At 41.7% G+C, this 24,222-nt stretch overlaps 4 protein-coding genes across 6 annotated transcripts; 1 reads left to right on the forward strand and 3 right to left on the reverse strand.

Moving 5' to 3' along the window:
• Positions 1 to 776: 776 nt before the first annotated feature.
• On the forward strand, positions 777 to 11,138 carry inavaa (innate immunity activator a). Of its 2 annotated transcripts, none has more exons than XM_020088962.2 (10): positions 777 to 841; positions 5,829 to 5,924; positions 6,588 to 6,721; positions 7,186 to 7,308; positions 7,404 to 7,638; positions 7,724 to 7,777; positions 8,561 to 8,768; positions 9,290 to 9,439; positions 9,534 to 10,209; positions 10,420 to 11,138. In XM_020088962.2, the coding sequence occupies exons 2-10, from the start codon at positions 5,861 to 5,863 to the stop codon at positions 10,510 to 10,512; spliced, it is 1,737 nt and encodes a 578-aa protein (XP_019944521.2). In that variant the 5' UTR covers positions 777 to 841; positions 5,829 to 5,860; the 3' UTR covers positions 10,513 to 11,138. The 2 variants fall into 2 exon arrangements, with proteins under 2 accessions (XP_019944521.2, XP_069382015.1); XM_069525914.1 differs by having other exon boundaries at positions 9,293 to 9,439.
• Positions 11,139 to 11,256: 118 nt separating this feature from the next.
• Positions 11,257 to 15,779, reverse strand: LOC138410428 (inositol 1,4,5-triphosphate receptor associated 2). Of its 2 annotated transcripts, none has more exons than XM_069525916.1 (13): positions 15,581 to 15,779; positions 15,426 to 15,489; positions 15,270 to 15,342; positions 15,134 to 15,161; positions 14,056 to 14,196; positions 13,806 to 13,937; positions 13,571 to 13,727; positions 13,445 to 13,485; positions 13,314 to 13,364; positions 12,850 to 12,998; positions 12,612 to 12,749; positions 11,589 to 11,702; positions 11,257 to 11,495 (listed from the first exon to the last, which is right to left on the reverse strand). In XM_069525916.1, exons 1-13 carry the CDS (start codon positions 15,608 to 15,610, stop codon positions 11,345 to 11,347), a joined length of 1,269 nt encoding a protein of 422 aa, XP_069382017.1. In that variant the 5' UTR covers positions 15,611 to 15,779; the 3' UTR covers positions 11,257 to 11,344. The 2 variants fall into 2 exon arrangements, with proteins under 2 accessions (XP_069382017.1, XP_069382016.1); XM_069525915.1 differs by having other exon boundaries at positions 15,572 to 15,779.
• A 772-nt stretch (positions 15,780 to 16,551) lies between these two features.
• On the reverse strand, positions 16,552 to 19,402 carry rpl10a (ribosomal protein L10a). The gene is made up of 6 exons (XM_020089531.2): positions 19,312 to 19,402; positions 18,827 to 18,898; positions 18,228 to 18,308; positions 17,251 to 17,399; positions 16,985 to 17,157; positions 16,552 to 16,769 (listed from the first exon to the last, which is right to left on the reverse strand). The coding sequence occupies exons 1-6, from the start codon at positions 19,314 to 19,316 to the stop codon at positions 16,599 to 16,601; spliced, it is 651 nt and encodes a 216-aa protein (XP_019945090.1). The 5' UTR covers positions 19,317 to 19,402; the 3' UTR covers positions 16,552 to 16,598.
• Positions 19,403 to 20,333: 931 nt separating this feature from the next.
• On the reverse strand, positions 20,334 to 24,195 carry fance (FA complementation group E). The gene is made up of 10 exons (XM_020088943.2): positions 23,921 to 24,195; positions 22,683 to 23,268; positions 22,515 to 22,559; positions 22,361 to 22,417; positions 21,974 to 22,117; positions 21,772 to 21,895; positions 21,487 to 21,562; positions 20,995 to 21,061; positions 20,781 to 20,906; positions 20,334 to 20,688 (listed from the first exon to the last, which is right to left on the reverse strand). Exons 1-10 carry the CDS (start codon positions 24,136 to 24,138, stop codon positions 20,581 to 20,583), a joined length of 1,551 nt encoding a protein of 516 aa, XP_019944502.2. The 5' UTR covers positions 24,139 to 24,195; the 3' UTR covers positions 20,334 to 20,580.
• Positions 24,196 to 24,222: the final 27 nt, after the last annotated feature.

The following is a 24,222-nucleotide window of genomic DNA, read 5'->3' on the forward strand; positions in this document are numbered from 1 at the left end:
CTCATTTGGCTTAACAAGGTGCATCAACCATTGATCACTGTTTATAAGGGCATTTTAAATTGTGTCTTGTTGGTAAATGGAAACTAAATAATTAATAAGTTCTCAAATGCGGAATCCGAGCAAAAGTACTATAGTTGCTTTTGGCAACTTTGCATAAAAATAAAGTTAATGAAAAAGAGAAAGAAATCCAATGCAAGAAACACTCTCAACACAAGCATGGATAAATATTTGCATGTGTAGTAATCAGAAGTACATTAGTCTCTGCTGCATGGTCTTTGAAAGAGTTCTGGGATGAGGGAGGCTCATCATCATAGCTTTCATTGTGAGTGTGGTCTGGTTCAACACTAACATTTACTTGCCAGCTGTTCTGGTCTTTTTTTTATTCTTATTTTTTTTTTACCAAAACATGTCTCTCTCTGAGGCCACTCATCTTCTGAGCGTCTTTTCAAATTAAAAGCCCCCTCAGAGAGTCGCGTGCTGTGTCAACACCTCAATAGTTAGAGCGTGTCTGGACCGAACCATTCACAAAAACTGTGTGTGGGGGGGGGGGGGGGGGGGGGGGGGTCAGAAGCAGAACATTATTTACTTTCTCCCATAAAAAACACTTCATAGAAAACAAACTCTTCTGAACCTTGATAAACAGAAAAAAACTGTATGAGAAATTTAATGAGATATTTAACTTTGAAATAAATAGCAGTAAAGCTCAGTGAAGCCCCCCCCCCTAGAGAAAGTGGATCGGTCTGAAACAGATGTCCCAGGCGTCACTCTCACACAGGATCAGAAAGTGTGGACTGCTGCTGTGTGCAGGGAAGATGCAGTAGAGGAGCACAGAGCCAACAGAGTGAGTACAGCTTTTTAATAAGGTTTACTACATGAGAGGAAAGATGAGCAGAGAGAGAGCTGCAACAGGATTATAACCACAGTGTGTGAGAGAGGTGGGGGGAGGCACAAGACCATAACGTTTTAATAAACATTACAGTCACCAGTGTTAAAGAAGTGGCTATTTCTGCTGTTTCTAATCCCTTCAAGCAAAAATACTCCAAAGCATCATGCCATTGTGATTGGTGCTCTCTCTTCTTCCAAGTTGCACAGTAATAGCAATGGAGTTACTTAATTTAGTTATCCTACCAAAATATTTTAAAGTAAGTTAGTACAGTAGCATTTGGAAGATAGTACTCAGAATGTCTACTTTCATGATGTTATATAATCGACCCCCCCTCTTGTGCTGCAAAATGAAAAAATAAATGATAAATGTTGTGCTTTTGTGATACACTTAAAGTGAGTAGTTATAACATAAATGTGCAGTTTAAAGTACACCTCTCTCTTAAAAGATTTGTGTGAAATTGAAATACTCAAGTAAAAGAAAGTACCTAGAGTTGTAGCAGTATTTCTGTACATAGGTATTTAGTTACTTTTCCACACTGGTAACTTACTTAACTCAACCGTCTGTACTTCACTACAGTGATGAGGGACTTATAATGTGCTCGAGTATTTTCTGCTTGTACTCATTAGTACTTCAATTAAATAACTACTTATAGTAATCTAATACCAAAATGAAAGGAACCACTCTTTGAAATGAGTAGATTTACTTCTGATTTTACAAATGTATTATTGTTGATACCACTGTATTTTATTTACGTAAAAAAATAAAATGCAGAACTTTAATTGTAATGGATTATTATTGTATAGTATAGTATAGTGTGGTGTAGTGTAGGATAATATAGTGTGGTGTGGTATAGTATAGTATAGTGTGGTGTAGTGTAGTATAGTATAGTATAGTGTGGTGTAGTGTAGTATAGTATAGTGTGGTGTAGTGTAGTATAGTATAGTGTGGGGTAGTGTAGTATAGTATAGTGTGGAGTAGTGTAGTATAGTGTGGGGTAGTGTAGTATAGTATAGTGTGGTGTAGTGTAGTATAGTATAGTATAGTGTGGTATAGTATAGTATAGTGTGGTATAGTATAGTATAGTATAGTGTGGTATAGTATAGTATAGTATAGTATAGTATAGTATAGTATAGTATAGTATGGTGTAGTGTAGTATAGGCATGGCAAGGCAATTTTATTTACAAAGAACTGAAAGCCCATTAAAAGAATATTTAATATAGTAGAGTATAGTATAGTAGAATAGAGTATATGGTAAATATAGTATATATAATAAAAGATCTGAGTACAACTACTGTTGTTTTTACGATCTGTAAAACAAAAGTTATTTACCATCTGTATTGTTAATATCACTAAATATGTGTGTTGGGTTCTTGCCAAATGATAACATGTTCTGTATTTTACCATTAATATTTAATTGGTTGCTTTCACTTTAATAGATAAAAAACTCTAGGACTTATGTGGGTCTTCAGACTTGAGGGTTGCAGAGGTTTGCGCCCACTGCAGCAGAATAAACACAATCCCCCTACGGTCGTCATGTTGACAGACATGCAGTGCTACTGTGGTGCCAAAGACAACACCTCTGTGTTGATATGCCCCTGGAGTCACCCAGGTTTCTTTGGTGTTAGCTGTGGCCACGGGTGAAAGGCTGAACCTACTTCCTGCCAGTGGCCTGTGCTGACACCAGTGTCCACTCTGAGGCGTCAGACTCAGAGGGACAAGGTGCAGTGATCCCCGGACGGCCCTTCAGCCTCTGGTGAACAATGGAGCATCTCTTCTTGCCCTCTCTATTTACGTTGTTGCTGGGCTGTGACACTGCTGCTGTGTCTGGGCAGCATATGGCCTCCAGAGACCGAGAGCAGGCTGGTGTGGTGCTTATTACCCCTGTATTGTGTCTGTTGGAAAGCTGCAAGACGCTGCACTGCTCGACAGTGTTGATTTGAATGAGCACTGACAAATAAAAGAGGCTCACAGTGTTTAAGCCTTTAATATAACTGTCTCACAGCGATGGCTCACATTAACTTCATGTTATCATAGCCTCCACTCTGCGTTTTGCTGGTGTCTGTGGAGTTTCCAAACTCAACACTGTTTCTTAAGGCTAAGATCTGACTCCACTGACGTGCTGTGTAAGACAATACTCCATTTTTTTTCTATTCTGCCGCTCCCCCACATTGATGCACTTTTCTTCCAGCAGCCCATAGTATGTAGAGTGGATCCATTTTGCTGAATGGATTTTGGCTTCTCATCAGACTCTGAAATAAGGCATGCTGTAAAGTCGTTTGGTTTCTTCCATAGTATCAGCACTCAGCGGAGAATCTTAATTACAGGGTTCAAACAGGCCTTGGTCTGGTTTCAGGCATCCCTCACTGTTTCCTCGGCGAGGCCGGTCCCCGTTGGTAATTCCTGGGCCGACCACAGTGGTAATGAGCACGGCGGCGGTGGCGGCATTCCAGGAGATCGCAGCTCCAGAGGCTCATGGGAAAGGGTGGTGGGGGAAGTCTGGGAGACAGTGAGTCCACATCGTGATCTCTTGCCATAAACACCCACTTCCGTTGATGTTGCGCTGTCACGGTCGGGTGAGTAAGTGAGGATGGGTGGGGACCTTCAGCTCGCATCCCTGACACATTTCCAGAGTCTTCATTAGCAGTGATCACACGCTCATCTCAATTATGATGTTATGACTACATCAATCTAGTCAGCCGGGTGGAGACAGTGCTATCAGCTCCTAACCTTTCAGGAAATGGGTCTCTGTTACTGTTACACCAAAGAAGAGTGTTTTTTTTCTTCCGTGAGTCAAGGTTTCTTTATGAAAGCTATGATAAATGGCTTTGCAATAAGCTGCAACTTCTCGTGAGATTCACTCAGTCACCCACTCACTCAGCCTATAGCTCTGACCACAGACTCTTGTGAAAGTCTTCAGAGAGTTATGGGGTGTAAGTGGGTAAATCCCACATTACTCTGCCTGTGTCTGATTACCGGGCTGGATTCCTGTTGACGTCTTTCAGTTTGAGAGCACTGCAGAGTTGAAGCTGGGTGTTTTTGAGAGTACAGCAGACCCCGGCCTCACGGGGTAAAAATATAACTCAGCACTGTTCTTTTCGCCACCTCTCCACTGCAGACATGTCTCAATATCGGCCAAACAATGCTGATGAGGCCTGAAGCCGAGTCGTCAGCAGATATTGTGCCTACAGCAGATTATTCAGGCCGGCCGGTGGATACAGGGCCTTTGTTGCACTGTTGTTTTACTGACTCGAGCTGCCTCGCTCTGCCTCATTGTGCTACCGGCTGTTCGTATAGCTGTGTCAGTTCACATGAGTTGTTGTGGTGAATGGGTCCGGCCGATGGGATACACAATAATATCCTGTGAGAGGAGGTTCTCATCCTCACGGGCTCCCATTCTTCCTGGTCCCTGCAGGAAAAGGCCTGATACAGATCTCCAAACACGGAGCATGAGACAGGAGCTGAGGATTAAACACAGCAGCCCTCACAACACACTCATTCATGTTGTGTTTTTAAGTCACCCTGCCCCCCCCCCTTTATTCCTCACTAATAACACATAATTTTCTTCCTATTCTTTGATTGTTAGCAAGATTACACAAAACATACTGGATGGATTACCATGAAACTTGGATGGATGTGATATGAGTCTAGGTGTGGTGTGGCTCTGGATGAGGGTCTTCTGATCTTTGCACTGTGAGATTTTTTTACATTTTCTCTTTTTTACCGAGAAATAATTCATGGATCTTGATGGAAAAAATTATAGTATATTCAGGGAACTGATATCTATGAGTGTGGGAATTTGGTGCAGCTTGATGGGTGTTGGAGGAGGTATGTGCCCTACAGAGTGATAATCGAGTATTTACATGATTTTAACACAGAAGCTGCCTCATGACTCCTCAAGTTTCTGAACTGTCACTTTAACGAATGTGTGGCATTGATGTAATGCAAGCCAATGATATTCTTATAATGTTAGTGCCCATGATATCGTCTCTGGTGGCCTGGTGGCCTTTTTAATGAGAAGTTGAGGGTGTTAGCAGACATGTGAGATCAAGAACAAACTTGAGCTATAATAAAAATAAAGGCAGCATTTTTTGGAATTTGTTTTTCTCTTGACCTGAGGTGATTTGGGCAAATCAGTCACACACAGATCTCCTGGCCTGTTTTTAAAAGCCTTGACTTATGACTGAATGTAATCTCCAATTCGTTAATGTCACTGTTTTCCTCTTCTTGCAGTCGTTCCTTTCCGGATCTTGTTTTGGGTCATTGTCAGTCAGATGTTTGGTGGGAAAGCGACAATGGAGCAGTGTGGGCCATAAACATCAATTGTGCTGGCCTGTTTATGAAAGTGTGTTATTGAAAATGGACAGCGTTGCACAGGAGTCAGCAGGCACCTTGTGATCCGATGCTGTGTGGACAAGCCCAGCATTGAGACATTCTTCCACTTCAAAGCCCCCAGAGGGTTTTCTGGACACTGGTTGAATGGGAGCTGCAGGAGGGGTGTGCGGGGGGAACAGGTGCAGTCCCTGAGTGGGGTAATTCCTGCCGCCATCTGCTTTCTTTTTTGGGGTCTGGGCTCTTTAAACGCCCTCTGACACGCCTCACGGTGACACGCTCCCCTAGCCAGCCGCACCGTGCCCCGTCACCATGGCATCACGATTCGGATTAACCCCTGCACATGTGCCGAGTCAACCGTGGGGGTCTGCCTCTTTTGTGATTGAGCATGGGAGGCAGAGGGATGAGGAGGAGGAGGAGGAGGGGGAGGAGGGAGGTGCGGAGCTGCATGGATAAGTGTGTGAAAGGACACTCGCCAGTCATTCACTTTTGTTAAGTAAAGCAGCAGGAGCCAGTATGAATGAAGCCATGTGGCTCCAAAACAACAGGAGAATCTTTACTCCTCTAAGTGACCAGTCTGATTTCACTAACTCCAACAAACCTTCTCCTACAGGTATTTAAACAACTTGAGAGCACAGAGGGAAGATGACGGCCATCGAGAGTAAAGAGGAGATCAGTGACACCGACAGTGGGATTATCCTGCACTCTGGTAGGAACACTGTGAGGAGATTATCAACACAGAAATACAGCATCTAACTTCCAAACATTTCATCTTCAGACTCAGGCTGAATTATCAATAACAAAAGTTCATATTTGAAAGTTTACATTTAAGAATACATCCGCCAATAGTCAATTTTAATCATAAAAAGCAAAAACAACATTTTTTGATAAAAATCTTTTAAGTTTATTTTAATTCATGTTAAAATGTGATGTACCTAGATGGGAAAAAAATTATGTTTCAAAATAAAAGGGGATTTTTATTGTTATTTATAAACCAATATATACACTGGCACTGATTGTTGTATTTCTCACTAAGCTAAAAATGGCAATCACTGACGTGCTGCTCACATAATCGACTCACAGTCATGGCAACAGCCCACATGACCCGGCACCATGCAGGCTGGAGAAAACACCAACAACAGACAACAAAAAGCTATTATACTGTGGAGCACCCACCTGCTTAGATACAAGATATAAGAACCAATGTTAGTGTAAATCCAGAAGAAACAGTTATAAAAATACTTCAGCTGTTCTGAGTGAAACTAACTGTAGTGTGTGTGATGCCAAACAGAATATTGATGTATATTTCCACGCTCGATACAGATGCTGATGAGGAAAGCTTGATCTGATCCTCTCTGTGTTTCCTCTGCAGGTCCAGACAGCCCCACGTCTCCGGTGAAGGACCTGACTACTCACACCAGAGCCCTGAAGCTGAAGCACCAGTCCCTGGAGGAGCGTCTGGAGCTGTGCCTGCTGGAGTTGAGGACGCTCTGCATCAGAGAGGCAGTAAGTAGCCCTGGTAGATGTAACCATGTAAGCACTAACAAGCTTTTATTTCTAATGAAGAGCTCCTTAATGAAAGGTTAGGACAGTGTTCTTGGTGTCAGGGTCATAACTACGTCTGCCAAGGAGGTTGTTTTCATGCCTGTCTGTTTGTTTGTTGGTTTGTTTGTTAGACTGTGAGTAAGATTTAGCAAAAACTACTACTAACTACTTTAAACTACTATAGTCTGGGTCAGAGAAGAAACCATTATATTTTGGTTTGGATCTGGATCAGGGGGCAGATCCAGGATTTCTTTAACATTGCGAGATAGAGTGTTTTTTAACAGAGATTAATTCATGGATCTTGATGACTTGGATAAAAATTTAAATCTGGATCTAGTGAATTTAAATGTGATGTCATGAGCCTCGGTGGAGGAATTGCCATTCTAGTTTTTCCATTAATGTAATCTTTTATTTTGTTTTTGCAGGAGCTGACTGGTTCACTTCCCTCTGACTATCCTCTGATGCCAGATGAAAAGCTTCCCCGGGTCCGAAGGAGGATTGGAGCTTCCTTCAAGCTGGACGAAGGTCTCATCCATCTGAATAATCAGGTACGAGCCACGATCAGTGTTCAGTAGCTTTGATAACAAAGACGCTTCAATTCATGAGCGAAAAAACTAAATATCAGAACTTGCCTCTATCCCAGGATTCAGAGCTGCATTCGCTGGAAACTGACTTGGCTCTACAGCAGCAGATTTATGAGGCGGCTCGCAAACTCTCACTGGAGGAGAAACTCAGTAAACCGCAGAAGAAGAGCCGGCTGCAGCAGTGCAAGAGGGAGGAGAAGAAAGTGAAGGATCTGCAGGAGGCCGTGATCCAGCACAGGATCAAGAGCGAGTGCAACTCACCATGCATCAGCATCGCAACCAGTCGAAACAAAGGTGAGGGAGGCTGCTGCTCCCTGCAGGCCCATGTGTACACTGCACTCATGAACAGACTAATATAATGCTTGTTTTCTGTGTGCAGATGTTTGCATGTCTGATGACAGCTCCCTCTCTGATGTGGTGGCTCTGGATGAAGGTGAGTGGGGGGTTCATTTATATACACATCATCACTCTCTCATTCTTGGTTTCAAACATGTAGAGGACAGAAGTCAGTGAGAGAGGAAGTAGCAAATCAGAATCAGAATAAGAAATACTTCAATTTCAAATTCAAACGTCACAAAGGTCCTGAGCAAGCGATGAAAAAGCAGGTATAGCAGTACGAGTAAGTACTAAGCAAAAAAATGCAGCGTAATCAAAATAAATCAAATTAAACAAGAAGACAAAAAGGAAATGGAAAAGATGTGCATAAGTAGAAATACATCTGCAATATAGATCAACATGATATGTAAGTTAAGTATACACAGTATACATGTTTACACTTATTTACAACAGTAATGTAATCAAAAGTACATTCGAAATATTCTGTAGCACGGCATGCAGTTAAAGGTGTTGTAGAAGAACAATCGTGTCAGCATTGAGATATCTTCAAAGTACCAAAAGTACAAGCACTCATGATGCAGAATATTAATATTAATAGATATATTTATAATGTAGCATTATTGATGAATATTGCAGCTAGTGCAGTAAAGTTTAATCATAATATGTAGCTTCTTAACCTGTACATTTTTCACCATAGATGAATCAAGCCATATTTGATCTAGACCTATAGATATAAATATATATATATATATAATATTTGATTTGTTAATTACAGTTTGTTTTTCTAACTTGAGTCTGCAATGCTATGGGTAGTTATGTAAATACATGTAGTGCAGTAAAGAGCATACTCCTGATCGACCTTCTCTCTGACCGTCCACAGACTTGGACTCGTCCAGCCCTCTCTCTCCTCCTGTGTTGGACACCTCCTATTCCGACCCCCTCCAGCTGTCATCGAAGCCCCTGCAGTCATCAAGTCAGCTCAGTGTGGAGCGCTCTCCTATCCAGAACTCTCCGTGGAAAGAGTCCAGTCTGGACCAGCCGTACCAGAAGGCGACGAAACCTCAGTCTGCGTGCAGCAGCAGGTCCAGGTAGGATTGTGTTAACAACATATTGAATAGAGTCCTGCACCGGGTTGGAAACCCACAGATAACCGCATTAAAAGTTTAAAGGCTATAAAAATGTTTGTCTCAAATGTAAACACTTTACTCATAAAATTCACCTCCAGTAGTTTTCAGGTAAGCTCCCTCATTCTTAGTATAATTTCATCCTATACACTATATTTACTACTAAAAACACTGGGTCAAATGTCAGTTTTCACACAGCTATAGCTTCACATTCATAGTTTTGGATGGATGTGCCAAACCAGTACTGTATTATACTATACAGGTAAAACTGTGATCTACATCTTGTCCATGTTTACATTTCTCAGCTTCTATTGAAACATGTTTCAATTTGATATTTAAAGATGAAATATTTATCAGTATAAAATGAATATGTGTAAGTTGCCCTCGTGCCACTGGTTCAGCTTTTATGAGGGACAGTCTGCAGTAAGGAGACCTGCTACATGCTGCAGGACTCATGTTGTCCCTCCTGTGTTTGCTGTGTGCAGTAGTCCAGCAGGAACCCAGGTATCAACAGAGAGCTGCAGGATTCCTCTGTCTCAGTTCATCAAGAACTCGGCCCTGCGCCACAACCACTCCACCAGCGCCCCCTCCACCCCAGAGCTGCACATACGTCGCCAGTATTCCCAGTCCTTCAGGTAAATTACACAGATTCATCAATCACCTAAAGTTCAAAGATCATAACAACACACAGACTTTAGTTTTACAGTTTCACATGATGTGTCTTCTCAGACTTACCAAAAATAAACTGTCTGCTGACGCGGAGCGCCTCGGTTCAAACGGTCGAGGACGAGCCAAGCTTCCCCAGCGGCGCTGCCTGGCCGACCTGATGGTGCGTTCTCCAGAGTACTCCCCCCTGCGTCTGTACCAGTCCAGCTCTGAGGACAGCAGCTCGGAGCACTCTTCCTCCTCCTACATCAGCTCTCCTGGGAGGGATGTCCCCACTGAGGTCCCAAAGCTCTGCCCGCCACCTTACGGATTCCACTTCGGAGCGCAGAAAAAAGGACTCTCCACCTTCCCCAGCTCCAACAAGAACAACAACCAGTCTCAGCTCGCCACCAGCAATGTCAAGGCCACAGCAGAAGACAGCCCCCTCTCCCCTCAAGACCTGGACATGGGGAAGTGCTTCTTGTCATCCCCACCTGTGGCGCGTCGTCCTCAGCAAAGACAGTGTCAAGAGAGGGCGCCATCCCCACGGAGAATCCTGAAGCCCCCTCCGCCTTACACCAGGCTTGTGCGGGCGCCCTCTCTGAAGGAGTACCCCAACCACGCCATCAGGCTGATGCCCAGGGAGATTGTGTCAGAGGAGCTGAGGTCGTGGCATCAGAGAAACCAGCTTCAGAAGTTATGGCCGGACAGCGTGGATCAGCAGAGCTCCACCTTACCCCACCTGCATCCATTTAAACAGGTTGGTACTTATAATGATGTAAATCATTCAGACAGGAGGAATTAAAGGAACAGTGTGTAAGATTTAGGATCAATTGACAGAAATTAAATATAATATTCCCCATAGCTCCCTTGTTATTTGAACCATCACATTTGTTTTTGCATTTTTGCTTTAAAAAAGTACAGAATACTCAAGATGAGCACTGATCTCATGTTAATGTATTTTTCGCAGGGCCCAGGTAATGTGATTCTCCAGAGAGCTGTAGACGGGACTCCACTCCAGTGGTTCGTGGCCGAGGACGCTGAAATCGTGAGCCAGGTGTAGCTGAGACCTCTGCAGCCTCTTCAGTAGGATGTACTTTGTGCTATTCATTTTTATTTATCTCTGTATTTATTACGTCTTTGGACTCTCTGTGAGATTGTATGTTGACATGATGCAGAAAACACGGACCTGTTGGTACCCTCTCTTCTTTTAATTTAAAACTTAATGTAAGGTGATATGCCACTTCTATTTATTTTTAAATTAACTTCCTATACATGTTGATACAAATTTGTTGCGGTGAACTGCGGTTCATAAATTTCATAAATGTGTGGGATGGAAAGTTTCTTTGTTGCTTGCACACACCTCGAGTAGTTTTCAAAAAAGCTCCCTCATTCCTAATATAATTTCAACCGATACACTATATTTATCTACTGTTTAAAGTTTCCCTTTGCAACATAGAGAATTATTACTGAAATTTCGATACACCTTTGAAAATGAATCTTTATATACTATATATATATATATATATATATATATATATATTTAACATCTCTCTATCCATGACGTGAAGTAAGATTGATCTTAACGTTTGCTTTTAACTCTTGATAACTAATCACTGATGCCTTTAACAGTGGTTTGATGAATGTTTTCACTGCAGTTTGGGGTTTTGTTACTAACCAAGGGATTGTATCAGTTTTGATATTTTTTTGTATATTTATAATAAATATAAAAATGAGACCGAAAATTATTTTTGTGGTATTTTTTTATCTAGAAGGTGGAGATGAAATAAAGAATTTCAGAACAGAGTTACACCAAAATGTTTTATTTTTATAAACAAAGAGCTTTTGCAGCCGGGTGGATTACACACGTAGTCGAATGGTTCCAGAAGAACAGATCAAGGCTCAAATGTTCCATCGTGAAGCTTCCACAGAATGTACGTCAATGTTATGATGCAGAAAAGCACAAGCAGGTACATGCAGAGGACGACCCAGCGACAGCGATACAGCCAGTGAGTCAGAGGAAGTTGTCTCCATGAAGATCTACACCTGGTGAGAGGTCAGTCAGTGTGTGTGTGTGTGTGCAGAGGAAATACTTATCGCAGTCATATAAAGGATTCGAATAAATATGTTTTTACTTACGTGCCCGCGGAGATCTGTCTGTAGATATTTGTTCTCTTTTTCTCCTTGTCTGACTTCTTCTTTGAAAGCACAGCTTTGCCCTTGTGTCTCTGTCTCAAACTATCCACAGGGGGACTGTGATAGAGACACACATTTTAAAGGTGTTACTCCAGCTGAATTATTCCACTGCAATATCATGCTAAGTTACAACGGGACCTGTGTAACATGCTGTGTTGTCTTATAATGGATAGAAAAATAGAAAAGGAAAAAGAAAATAACAGTCTACCATTTTTAGCTAATCTTGGGTAAATGTCAATAGTTGTGTTTCATTGGTCCATGTTGCCAGATTCATTTATAATTAATCAAATTACATTCAGGAAGGTCATTGCCACACAGAGTCTGAGGCCAGTTTAATAATCCAGCCTTAAAAAAACAGATAAATAAACTCCAAACATAAATCTGTGGGTTTACGTGTCTGCTGTCATGATTTTGATTCGCCTCATTCTTACTACCTCTACCAAGAAGGTTATGTTTAACTTGGCATTTGTTTGTTTGCCTGTTAGTTCGTAGCATTGCACAAGAACTATTGGACAAATTGCCATGAAACCTGGATGCATTATGGGTTAGGAAAGAAAGCGTTATATCTTGGTGTGGATCCTGGAAATTATTTTCACTTTCTTTGATTTTTCATTGAATAATTCACAGATCTGGATGAAAAAATTCAGAGATGTTGAGAGGACTGATATTTATGAGAATGTGCAGTTTGTTGCAAATCCAAATAAAAATCTGTATTTAGTGAATTCAAATGTGGTTTTCATGAGGGGAACTGATGACTGTGACAAATCTGGCTTCTTTGTGAGTTGCTTTAAAACCTGACTTTAAAAATGCAATGACCTCTAGTGTAAATAATAATCAGTAGATAAACAGGTCAGAGGCAGCTGCTCTCTCTGTGTCAGTGCCTGTAAAGTAATGTAATGTGGCAGCATTAGAAGACAACATCTGCCAAACAGACATTTTTCATGGATTTCTGTTTCCAGACTGTACTTTTTGTTTGGTGTTTTCCTGGTGACCACTTGATTTGAAGGAGGGGGCTCTGTGATGGGGATGGGATGAGGGTCCAGAGGGTCCGGAAGAAGCTGAGCAGCTGAAGCTTGTGGTGGATTTTCATCTGGATCAATTGGCCTGAAATAAAAAAAGCAAATCAAGTGATGCATTCTTGTTGATTTTAAACATTTATCATGTAGATCAGATTCAGAGCACAAACACTGAGCCTCTAGTTGACCTGTCGTCCACTGAGTAGCCGTCGTCCTTGGCGATGGCACAGCAGCTGGACTCTGAACTCAGGGATGGAGACGGACACGCAGGGAAGGACTTCTTGCTGGAGGAGCCTCCATGAGCTGACCGCTTCTTCGAGTCTTTCCTTTTCTTCTCCTGCAGAGACAAAAAAGAAGGCAGTCATTATATTTTATGGATGTGCAAAAGAAATTCTAGTGTCTAAGCTTCATTTGATGAATTTCTTTTTTTATTCCTCATCTTAAACTGTGAACTGTCCTTTCTACTGACACAGTGTCCTTTACAATCCTTGCATGACACACTTGAACTAATGTTCCCTCCGCATTTCATGTACTTGATGTGTGGTCACTTCCTCTCCAGCGTATACTTAGCTCTGTATTCAACTGAAACTGCCACCACAGATGATAATACTTGAAGAACATGTGGGAGAGCTCAGCAAAGAAACCTTCTTACCTGTGTTTGATTGGGAATTATTGATACGCTGACTCTTCGACGGCTGTTGTTCTAATAGAAAAAAGAGGAAGAAGAGAATATGAGCTAGACTGACGTGAGACAAGCTGCAATAAGTCCCATTATCTCTGTACCTGCAGAAAGCTTCTCAGTCTGCTGTCACTGTCCCCTGGATCTACGACAAGAGAAGCACTCATCAGTCAAATGTCCCACATGACGAACTCTTCAGACACACAGACGGACTAAAGTAAAGAAGAAACCTGGTGAGGCTCTGGGGTCGATGATGTTTCTGCTGGAGTTTTGCTGCTGGATCATCTTCTTGGCCTCTTCCAGCTCGGCTGTGTTTCTGTCATGACGCCTCCTCAGATTCTCCACGTGAGCCACCATGAGCTCCACAGCTCGACTCACTCGAGCCTCCTGTCACAGAAAATAACAGAATATTCCACAACAAGGCCCTGACAAAGAAATACATATCGTCCAGAAACACCTCATCACCTGGTGCACGGCTCCGAGGACCTCGGCTGTGTTGGAAATTCGTTCCACGGTCCCACCAAGTATGTCCAGAGAGAGCTCCAGCCTCTGCAGGATCTTACTGCGCTTACTGTCCAGACACAGGCCCTTCAGTGTCTGAAAACACACACACACACACACACACACACACACACACACACACACACATACGTGACCCTGCTCTGTGGTGGTGTCACACAGAGACTTCAGATCAACCTTCTCATACTGACTGTACCTCCAGGGTCTCTCTGCCTCTGGTCAGCTCCAGCTGAATGTTCTCCTCGGCCAGGTTGCGGGCATGCTCCTCCGCCTGCAGCCTCTGCTTCAGGGTGTACTGATCACAGCGGAAAGCCAGAGCGATCTGAGAGAAGGCCGACTGACAGCACAAACAAACACATCATTCATCTCACTCAGGTTTCCTGTGAGGGAAAATGTATTTTTGTGTTTTTGACTGATTCTATGTCAGGTCTTAAACACCGAAACTTTGAGATGACAATAAAACGTATAAAACTTAAACAATTTAATCTCAAGAAGAGTATTTTTAAAAGATACATGAATTAACATAACATAATGTAAATGCACCTGATTTAATCAATGCTGCCTCAATCATTTACAGATTCAGGACCAAATCAGAAACCACATACTCAAAACCAACATTAGGGGAAAAAAGGTCCCAGAGCATTTTCAACCAATAATACTCATGTTATATATATCGAGTGGTAATATGCACAATACATCACACACACACACACACACACAAACATATTTTGGTGTTGCCCAAATTTAATTTAATTTATTTTTAATCCAAACTTAGATCCAGCCCTCTGCTCACTGTAGTTGATGTATTTATTTAAGTAAATAATTTTTTCCTCAACCAAAGACCCCTGCACAGTAGAAAATAATAAATAAATATAATATTTGTGAATAGCTAAATTCGTGTCCCTTCGGTTAATTTAACATACCCTCTTTTTTTAACTCTTAAGTGAAAGACATTTACAAGAGAAATGTCTTTGAAAGAAATAAGACATGTATTAAAAGTATTTTTACAACATGTCAACACAGAGTATAACCTGATCATTTTAAAGGGGAAATCTTGAAACTTCTCATGGACCCCCTGGCAGTGTGACATAGAGCACCGGGGGTCCATGTTTCCTGGTTGTGACCGCACATAATGCAATGAGAGACAGGCTACCAGCAATGTCACAACTCCAACCACCTCTTTTTTATTTCTTATTAGACATGTGTGTGTGCAACTCAAAAAATAGAAAAAGCTGTTCCATGATATGATAGTGAATAAGAAGGAGGAGCCTTACCTCCAGATCTTTCTCTGGCATCTCTACACTGTGATAAAAAAGAAGTGTTAATGAAGCTAAAATTATTATTAAAATGATTTCAATATATAGATTATGATGTTAGGGTGAAGGTTGTGTGAGTGTCAGTATATTGCACCTGTTGAGGCCGACACGCTCTATGATGGACAGCTCGTTCCAGCTGATGATTGACGGCTCCTCTTGACTGGTTTCTGATCCAAAATTAAAATCCAGATTAACTTTAGAGCCATTGTCACATTTTTTTTTTACACGAGTTTTTGTTTTAACTGTGTACCTTCTTCACTGTCCTCACTGCCCAGCATGGTGTGCAGGCTGTAGCCGCTCGTCTCTGCATCAGGCTGCAACAGGTTCAGAAACATTAGGTCGGATCATTCAACAGAAAGTGTTGAACGCTATTAACAGGAGCAGGCAGCAGATTACCTGACTCACCTCAGCGTGCATCACTTCATTAGCTGCCATCTTCACAATAATCCAAACGTCTCCCTCAGATTAAATCATTAAGAGCCTCCACACAGCGAACAGAGGATTTCCATTGTTGCCCTGAACACAAGATATTTGAAAAGGTTCCCGTCCTTGTTTGGTTCATTTTCTCCTTCAGCCTCGTACTTAGAACAGATAATCCTATTAGGAGATCCACAGTCAAACCAGAGTATAAGACAACTGGCCGAAGAGGCTCATGGGAAACTTCTATCTGCTTCTGTTTTATCTGTGGGAATAAACACTCTTTTGTCACAGATCTTATCACCTGCATGTTAAGCAGTTGACTTAATTTTTAAGCTTTAATCGTTGGAAGTGTCTGCCTGAATAAGGACAGCAGGAGGATTTGACACCTGTACACATGAATCCTCTTACATAATGTCATGTTTCACATTTAAGGTGTACTCTTTCGAACACCTTATCAAATGTTTTTGTTACATTTTACCAATTTTTCCTTGGACATGACTGATGTCAGTCTCAAACATTGAACTCCTGCACCATAAAACACTGATCATCTGATTCAAAGCAGGAAGATGCCCATTACCAGCTGTTTTAGTTTATAAATGTAACTAGGTCAAGGCCTATTTTGCTTCAACAGCACAAACACACATTGATCATATTTAAATTTATGACACTGATGGATTTATCAACATGAACCAGGATTTTGAAGGACAAGGTATTTGAACAGCTTGTTACTGTCCCTTCCAGAGGAACTTTAACTTTGTCCATTATCTTCTTACAACACCATGAACCAAGGTTGGTACATTACCAAGTAATCCTGAGTATTTCAGTGTGAGGAGGAAAAAACTCATTGAAATCCACCAAAACATAAAATGAAGCATCTTAGACCATTAAATTATGAAAAGCTATATTTCAAAACACACCAGGGAGCAAACCTGACAAATAAAAACACAAACAGTCAATTTTGGAGCATCTCCACTTTTTTTTTTATTTACTGAAAAACTGTCATTTAGTAGAGACGTTGGGGTTTGCCCATGGTGCTCTTGATGTAGAGGGCGCGCACGTTCTGCCAGTTCTTCTTCAGCAGAGACACCAGGAAGTTGACAGACAGGTGGATGTTGTACACAAGCTCGTCCTCTGTCATCTTCACATGACCGACGGCCACAGCCAGACAGAGCACCTACAAAAACAAACAGGTCAGGGAAAGATTCTGCAGAATATAAAGTGCAACTATGGTTATATAATAATGTTTACAAATTATTGATCATTAAATGTTATGTGCCGCAGCAGTGGATTGGTCTTCCATCTTCAGTCCTGTACGAATGTGGCATGAAGATTCACAGTCCACGTGGAAGGATAAAGCATATTCAATTATTGAGGTAGTGCTGAACATACCTTCTTCATCTGGAATTTGATGGTGGATTTGACCTCGTCCACCTTGGTGTTCAGGTTCTCATTGTGGGTGAGCAGGGAGGGGAACTTGCCGGCCTTATTCAGTCCAGGACCCAGGATACGGGGGATCTGCTTGATCAGAGACTCTGAGGCCAGGAAGGCGTCATACTTCTTGGCTGTAAGGGGACATTGTGGAAAACAGACGGCCGTTAAAAAAACCTAAAAACCATATGATCAGATGTCTCTGGGTTGTGTTCTAAACTACATACCGAGCTTCTTGACCAGCTTCTTGTTCTTGTTGAGCTTCTTGAGAGCCTCGATGTCCATGTGTGGCAACTCGGCGGCTTTGGCCTCATCACAGTGCTGCTGGTCTCCCAGGACGCACACGGAGAACTTGGGCCTGGGGAGAGTCTTCAGCCTGCGTATTGACAAAATGGTAAATAATGATAACAGCCTCCCTTCAAACCCAGAGCTGTCTGTTGGAAGCACTGCAGGGTGCGGCTGAGAGAATTCTGCAGTTTACACTAAACTAATGTCTGGAGAGGGGCTCTGACTGTGACCCCCACCTTTAGCCTTTAATGATTTTTTTATTTTATTTTTTTACCCAACTCAGTTCTGTTCATGTGTAATACTGAAAACTATAAAAATATATATATATTTATATGTATATCATTAACTAATTCTTAGTTTTGGCTGCATGATATTCATCATCAGGCAAAGAGATAAACTTAATTTCTTGGCTGAAACTAACTGTAGATCAGTTGGAAGAAAAAGCACAAGACAACCATTTAACTGATGAAGCAAATTAATGTGAAATATCTGCGAGTTTTGATCCAACATCGGAAAAGTGAATCTACCAAATGACACCACGCTGATTTCACAGTGTAGTAGAAGAATTCTTACCCACACCACCATCATGGCCGGTGTCCTGCTGACCTCTTGGGTAACATTATGTAAATGGGTCGGCTCGAGGACCTGAACTTACCAGCTCCGTCACTCAAAGCCTCCCCTCATGTTTTAAGACCCAGGGTAGGGGTCCGCCTGCTTCGCCTTCCCCAGCCAAGGCTGAGTCAGCTCAGTCAGACTACCCAGAGAACTTCTCCATGTCTGTCCCTGGCCTGTCTGGACTGCTTTTTAAAACTTATCAAGCCTCTACTGGCCATAGAATCACACAGGCTGTTTACACCCTCAGACAGGGCTGGAAGCACACATGGAAAAGGTCGGGTGAGACAGTAAAAGGTCGAACCTGACAGTGCCGGAGAAACGCTTGTCCTTCTGGGGATCATAGTTTTTCAAGCTGATCTGCAGCTCAACCGTCTCCACGAACCTACAAACAGACACATTCAATGTTAGAGCCTGGAATACAATTATTAAAAACCAAACTCACCAACAGTCACAAAAGTATAGATCAGTGAAAATCAGCAGGGAAGAATAAATAGAATACACCGCCAATCACTTTACTCATGCGACTTCATATTTTGCCAGAAAAATTGAGCAACTATATTTAATACAACAGCCTGAAAATGATAATACAACTGAAATCTGAACCCTGCTGCTATCTTTTGATGGATACTTTATTGATCCTGAGGAAATTTAGGCATCCAGTAGCAAACTAAACAGTCACAAGAATAATAAAAGGTCATAATGAGATGAAAGTCCAGCCATCAGAATTATTACAAACTGTCACTGTACATATGTGCTGATGGAGCTATCTACAACACAAATATAAAAACATATATGGAGGCAACAGAAGCTAATGTTACTTGAAGTTAAGGCATAAAGATTTAAAAGTACATGTTATATCTGATGGCTGCAGGTTTGAGTGAGTGGTGGATGTGAACTCACTTCCTTGGCTTGGTCAGGGAGCCCTGCAGCACCTCCTTCACTGCTTCATACAACGTGTCCCTGGAAACCTTACTGTTACACACACAAGTTAAACAGTGAAATGTGTTCACGTCTCACTTTAACCAGACGATCTGCGGCGCTGAGCTGCAGCGATGAAAACATCGTTAAATGCGGATAAAGTGCGGCCAGTTAAGTGTTATCATAAACTACAAGAGTTCATCTAAACGTGTGATGATGATAGTAAACTTAAATTTGTTGTAAATCCGCGGATGACAGAGGATTGAAAAGTTAACGTGATGTCCGACATTAGCGGAGGAGCCGGTGTCGTGCGCTTCACTTAACTTCATCTAATTCAGAAATACTGGGTTAAATACCAAACCAGCCGCTAAACACAGCGACTCTGTACGATTGTATCGTTTATACAAGTTGGTGTAAACGTGGAAAATACATTTTATTTCACGTTTACTGGTAAAATTGGCTCTGACCTCATTTTAGCGGCTCGTCCCTCCCGTGCGGCTACGATGAAAAAGGAAGTGCAGCAGGAAGTTACGCACAATATAGGCGACCGTGGTGACGTAACCAAAACAGCGGAGGACGTTTTATGGAAGAAACATTTATGTTCTAAAGTTTTTAAACTTCATTTGTTAGACAAAATATTTCAAATCAATTAAAACTAAAATATGCTATTTATTTCTATCGATTAATTCATATTTTTTGCAGTATTTTGTAGTATTTTATTCTTTGCTCAGAATGGGAAAAACAATGCAATCTAAATGTAAGGTTTCACCTATGGGTTTCACACATTAAAATAATAAAATAAACTATTTCAAATCATTGCCCCTTAAGTTTGAGTGCTGCATTTGAAACCACACAGAAGAACAATCAATACGATCTTTCTCAGGTATTAGAGGTAAAAAGGAAAGTTTGAATATTACATTATGTATATTATGTAAGAATTTCTTTAACACATCATTCTGGTTGATGTGGCAATAATTACAGGTGGTTATTGGGTATTTTAATCCAGATTGAATATTGACATTATTCACCATTTATTCATTATCCATTTATATATGTTTATTTACTGTTTGTCTTCATACAGAGTTTATGGGTTAAGCTGAATCCAATATTCATTATGTAAAATCTGAATCTGAAGAATAACTATTCTTTACAGCTCTCAAATAATGCACTGAAGTGAGAGGTACAATGTTTTGAAATAAATTGAAATGAAAATATTCAATAGAATATTCCTTCAAATTATATTAAAGGCTCAGACCTGTATTCAGCCATTTTTTCTAGCACAACATTCTTTAAGTTAGACACATATTCTGGAAAATATAGGCTGGGAATAATGTGGTTGCTAAAGTCTACTTAACATTAACAAGCTGCAAATTGTCCCGACCTCACATGTCCAACAAAACATAAGGGACAATTAGAGACTTTCAGATTTACAGTCTATAAACTCCTAAACAGTGTTCACTTTAAATCACTGTCAAGAAGCAGACACAAATGGAATTGAACATGTTTATTTACATGTGTTAGATGCAGATCAGAAAAGACTTAATGACCCACCATCAAGTCCCAACATTTAGCATTTATAAGAATGATATAAACATGTAATAAATGCTTAAAAATCCACTATAATGCAGCTGTTTATTAATTTAATGTCAAGTGTCCATCCATTCCTCTGCTCACAGCTACATTATACAGCACTAATTACATGTGTACATTGTAAATGCTTAATAAGTTAAGTGCTATCATGTTGTGTGTGTTATTCTTTTCAGAGCAGCTTGAAGAGACTTTTTCAGGAAGGTTTCATTCAACGTCAGGCAACAGGACAGGGAGTGTTTGTGTGCAGCCGTCATCTGGAAAAAAGATAGAAACATGCACAAAGAGCTCAAACACAGTTCAATCCAATGTTCAAACATTAACTCATGATATAAACCCAAAAACTCACATGGCTGCTATATTTGGTGAGGACTGTTAACATCATTTTAGCAAACTTCACAGACTTTGTGAATTGAGGACCCTGGCTGACGAGCTGTTCGATGAACTGTGTGAACACTTCTTCATTCAAATCAGGCTGGAAAAAAGAAAAGAGGCAGATCAATAACAGTGAGTATTAGGTCTGGTCTTGCAGCACTTTTCTCACGAGTGAACACTGGACTAACCTTGGACTCGAGCAGGCTGTGGATAACAGAGAGCACCGCCTCACTCCACTCAATGCTGAATGTCATTCTGGGAGAAAAAGGGTGAAAGAAAAAAACTAAAATGACTGCACTGTGGTTGAATGGCTCAGCCAACCAGTGGAGTTTCCGTGTACACATTTCTACAGACTTTTTCCCCCACATTTTTATTAGGTCAATGTGACCTTTGACCATTAAAACAGAATCACTTCAACTGAAAATCTTAGTCCAAGTGACAACTGATCAAAAGTTAAATAAATTCCCTCAAGCACTCTCGAATGGACGGACAACCTGAAGACATAATGCCCTTGGCCACTGTCTATCGCAGACATAAATATAAAAAACAACCAATCACCATCAGAGACCCTTATTTTGAACTCATTATTATTCTGTGCTTCTTTGACTTGACCTGATTCTGCGGTCTTGTCTTTGGACTTTGTGTCTGAAAACTGCAACAAAAACACAGCATGATCTTACTGAAGCAGCAGGAGTCTGTAATGAGAATCCAGACAGCCCTCTATCAGTCGGTTTAGCAGCTCCGCCTGTGGATTCCCTGAAAACAAGAGGAATTTCAGAATAGAAGATCAATTGATGTTTGGGCAAAGGACCAGATTACAGGTCCTGGCTCATGCTCATTCTGTGTGCTTTAACCAATGACACTGAATCCACTGCTGCTCTGTCACTGACAGACCCTGATCCTCCCTGAGACAAACTGTGTACACAGATGACACATTTACAGTTGTTGCTCAGCCTTCTCCTCACCTATGTTCTTCTCCTTTAGAATTGGTCCGATTAGAGCGTGGCACATCGGTCTGGGATAGCGGCCACACAGCGATGTTACTGCAGTGACCAGGCACCTGGAGGCCGGTTCTGACAGAGACAGCACCTACACAGCACCAGGATGCTCCATTAGTATCAAACACGGCGACGCAGTTTTGCATCGTTTGCCTATGCAGTGCTGTACCCTCTCCAGCAGGAGGCTCTTGATGAGTGTTGCGGCCGTGCTGTAGCTGAGGTCAGGAGAGAGCGTCAGAACACTGCTGCACAGTTTAGGCAGCGTCGGCTCCGGGACATCAGGCAAACTCAGCGCGCTACATAACGCCTCCACCTGAATAGCAGAGATAGAGGAGCGGGAATTGTTGCATCAGGAAACATCAGCAAGCAAATGTTATGAGTGGTTCAGAAAAGCTTCTTCACTGATTTAGTGAAGCTACAGAGGAAAGTACATTAAGCTGGAGTCTAACTAACTATTGGGATTTAGAAGATAAGGTGAAGTAATGTTTGAATTTAAAGCGTGACTGAGCATGAAAACATTTTTTTTTAAATCAGATATAACATTTTGAGGACGCACTTGGGCAGGATCACAGTCATTCAGCACTTTGAACACATCCATGGAGCTCTGGTCCCACTGAAAACACACACAATAAACATAATTATTATAATAATAAAAAATATCCCTTTTTAAAGACTGCACTGGGTAGATGAGAGAAAACAACTCTCCTCACCTCTGTATGACTTTCCAGTAATTCTTTTATTTGAAGAACAGAAACCTGAAAAATGAATACACCAGTTTTATTTCACATCTAATCTGTGATAAAAAATGGTTGGATTAGTAAACTTGATTTGATCAGTTCAGCCTCTTTGTAGAAATGGATGATACATTTTGTCTCTACCTTTATGTGTTCAGGCAGAGAGTCACACAGTCTGTCTGGTGCTGGCTGCAGTTCTTCAGCAGGAGTTTCTGCTGCAGCATCTCTTTCTAACCTTTCTGGTGTCTCCTTGTGTACGTCCTGTTCTTCTGCACTAACACGCTCACTGCCACAGACATCCATCTTTGTCCGTTTACTCTGCTGTTCCGTCTCTTCATCACCTGAGTCCACAGTGACAAAACTTAATTTCCTCTTCCTTTGTGTCCCCAGCTCTGACAAACTAGATGCACTCTGAGACCCAGATTCCACCGTTTGATCACTGAGGCACTTGGCCCAACCTCCTGTTCCACCGCAAACAGCCAAACGCTGTGAGAGCTCCTTCAGTCTCTGGCTGCACAGCGGAGAGTACAGAGGCTCCTCATCGTGCACGCCCACACTTCTCCTAATCTGTCTACACAGAGTGGAGATCCAGGGGTTGGGATGAGGGTCCTGGCTGAGGCACTTGAGCAGATGCAGAACAGAGGTCTGAGGAAGAACCGGGTGGATCAGATAAATGAAGGACAGCAGGTTTTGTTTCAATGATGCTGGAAACAGGCTCACCAAGGGTTTACTAGAATAAGTGAGGAAAAAATGAGTGTGAGACACAAGCAACTGGTAAATATGGCAAAATATGGCAGCAGTTTGTCTTCTGGCTGAGACAATATGTTGATTAATCGATTGACAGAAAATAGTCAATGTGATTCAGTAATTTTTCAAACATGAGGAGTTGCAGATTTCAGCCTCTCTAATGTCGCTGTTTTTCTTTCCTTCATCACTGTAAAGGGACAATTCACACTAAGTAAAATATAATAAAAATGAATAATTATTAAAATAACTACAAGCAAAAAAAAGCTCACATATGATTATCAGGGACAATGAAACAGTCTCTAATTGATTTATCAATGACACAGACAGACAGACACAAAGTCACAGAGAGACAAACTCAGAGACACAAAGTCAGACAGAGACAGAGACACATAGACACAGACAGACAGAGACACAAATTCACAGAGACACAAACAGACAGACACAAAGTCAGAGACACAGACAGACAGTTACAGACAGACACAAAGTCAGAGACACAGACAAATAGAGACACACACAGACGCACAGAGATACAAACAAAGTCACAGACAGAGACACAGACAGAGACACAGGCGCATAGAGACAAAGTCACCGACAGACACTGACATACAGACTTTACTGATCCCAGACTGACTCACACAGTCAGTGGCTGCTCTCCAGTCTGTGAGCAGGTGACCTCGTCTTCACACAGCTTCTCTATAAAGTGACACAGGGACATTTCCGGGTTCGATCGCTGCTGCCGGTGGAACACGTCCACCGCTCTGTGGACACCGGAGGCTCCGGACATCAGCGAGCGGAGCAGCAGCTTCGACTGGCCGTCAAACCGACTCAGAAACATGGTGAACATGGTGAACATGGATCCTTCACTGGTCACTGCTCCCCGCCATATCTGTTGACACGTCTTCTTCGGTGGTATCTAATAGCAGTTTGCAAACAGCTT

Source organism: Paralichthys olivaceus, chromosome 6 (genome assembly GCF_024713975.1).
Source record: "Paralichthys olivaceus isolate ysfri-2021 chromosome 6, ASM2471397v2, whole genome shotgun sequence".
NCBI classification, from domain to species: domain Eukaryota; kingdom Metazoa; phylum Chordata; class Actinopteri; order Pleuronectiformes; family Paralichthyidae; genus Paralichthys; species Paralichthys olivaceus.

Bases quoted from the DNA above. Each gene is read 5' to 3' on its own strand.
- rpl10a (XM_020089531.2), bottom strand. The intron at 17,400-18,227 runs GTTCGACCTTTT...GTCAATACGCAG, and splicing joins CGTTTCTCCGGCACTGTCAG to GCTGAAGACTCTCCCCAGGC. The intron at 16,770-16,984 runs GTATGTTCAGCA...TTGTTTTTGTAG, and splicing joins TCAAATTCCAGATGAAGAAG to GTGCTCTGTCTGGCTGTGGC.
- fance (XM_020088943.2), bottom strand. From the start codon at position 24,138: ATGTTCACCATGTTCACCATGTTTCTGAGTCGGTTTGACGGCCAGTCG. The intron at 21,062-21,486 runs GTAAGATCATGC...TTTTTCTCCCAG, and splicing joins TACAGACTCCTGCTGCTTCA to AATGACATTCAGCATTGAGT. The intron at 20,907-20,994 runs GTTAGTCCAGTG...TCTTTTTTCCAG, and splicing joins ACAGCCTGCTCGAGTCCAAG to CCTGATTTGAATGAAGAAGT.
- inavaa (XM_020088962.2), top strand. From the start codon at position 5,861: ATGACGGCCATCGAGAGTAAAGAGGAGATCAGTGACACCGACAGTGGG. The intron at 7,309-7,403 runs GTACGAGCCACG...CCTCTATCCCAG, and splicing joins TCATCCATCTGAATAATCAG to GATTCAGAGCTGCATTCGCT. The intron at 9,440-9,533 runs GTAAATTACACA...GTGTCTTCTCAG, and splicing joins CAGTATTCCCAGTCCTTCAG to ACTTACCAAAAATAAACTGT.
- LOC138410428 (XM_069525915.1), bottom strand. From the start codon at position 15,610: ATGGCAGCTAATGAAGTGATGCACGCTGAGGTGAGTCAG. The intron at 14,197-15,133 runs GTAAGGCTCCTC...TTGTGCTGTCAG, and splicing joins TGCCAGAGAAAGATCTGGAG to TCGGCCTTCTCTCAGATCGC. The intron at 12,999-13,313 runs GTAAGAAGGTTT...TTGTCTCTGCAG, and splicing joins TAATTCCCAATCAAACACAG to GAGAAGAAAAGGAAAGACTC.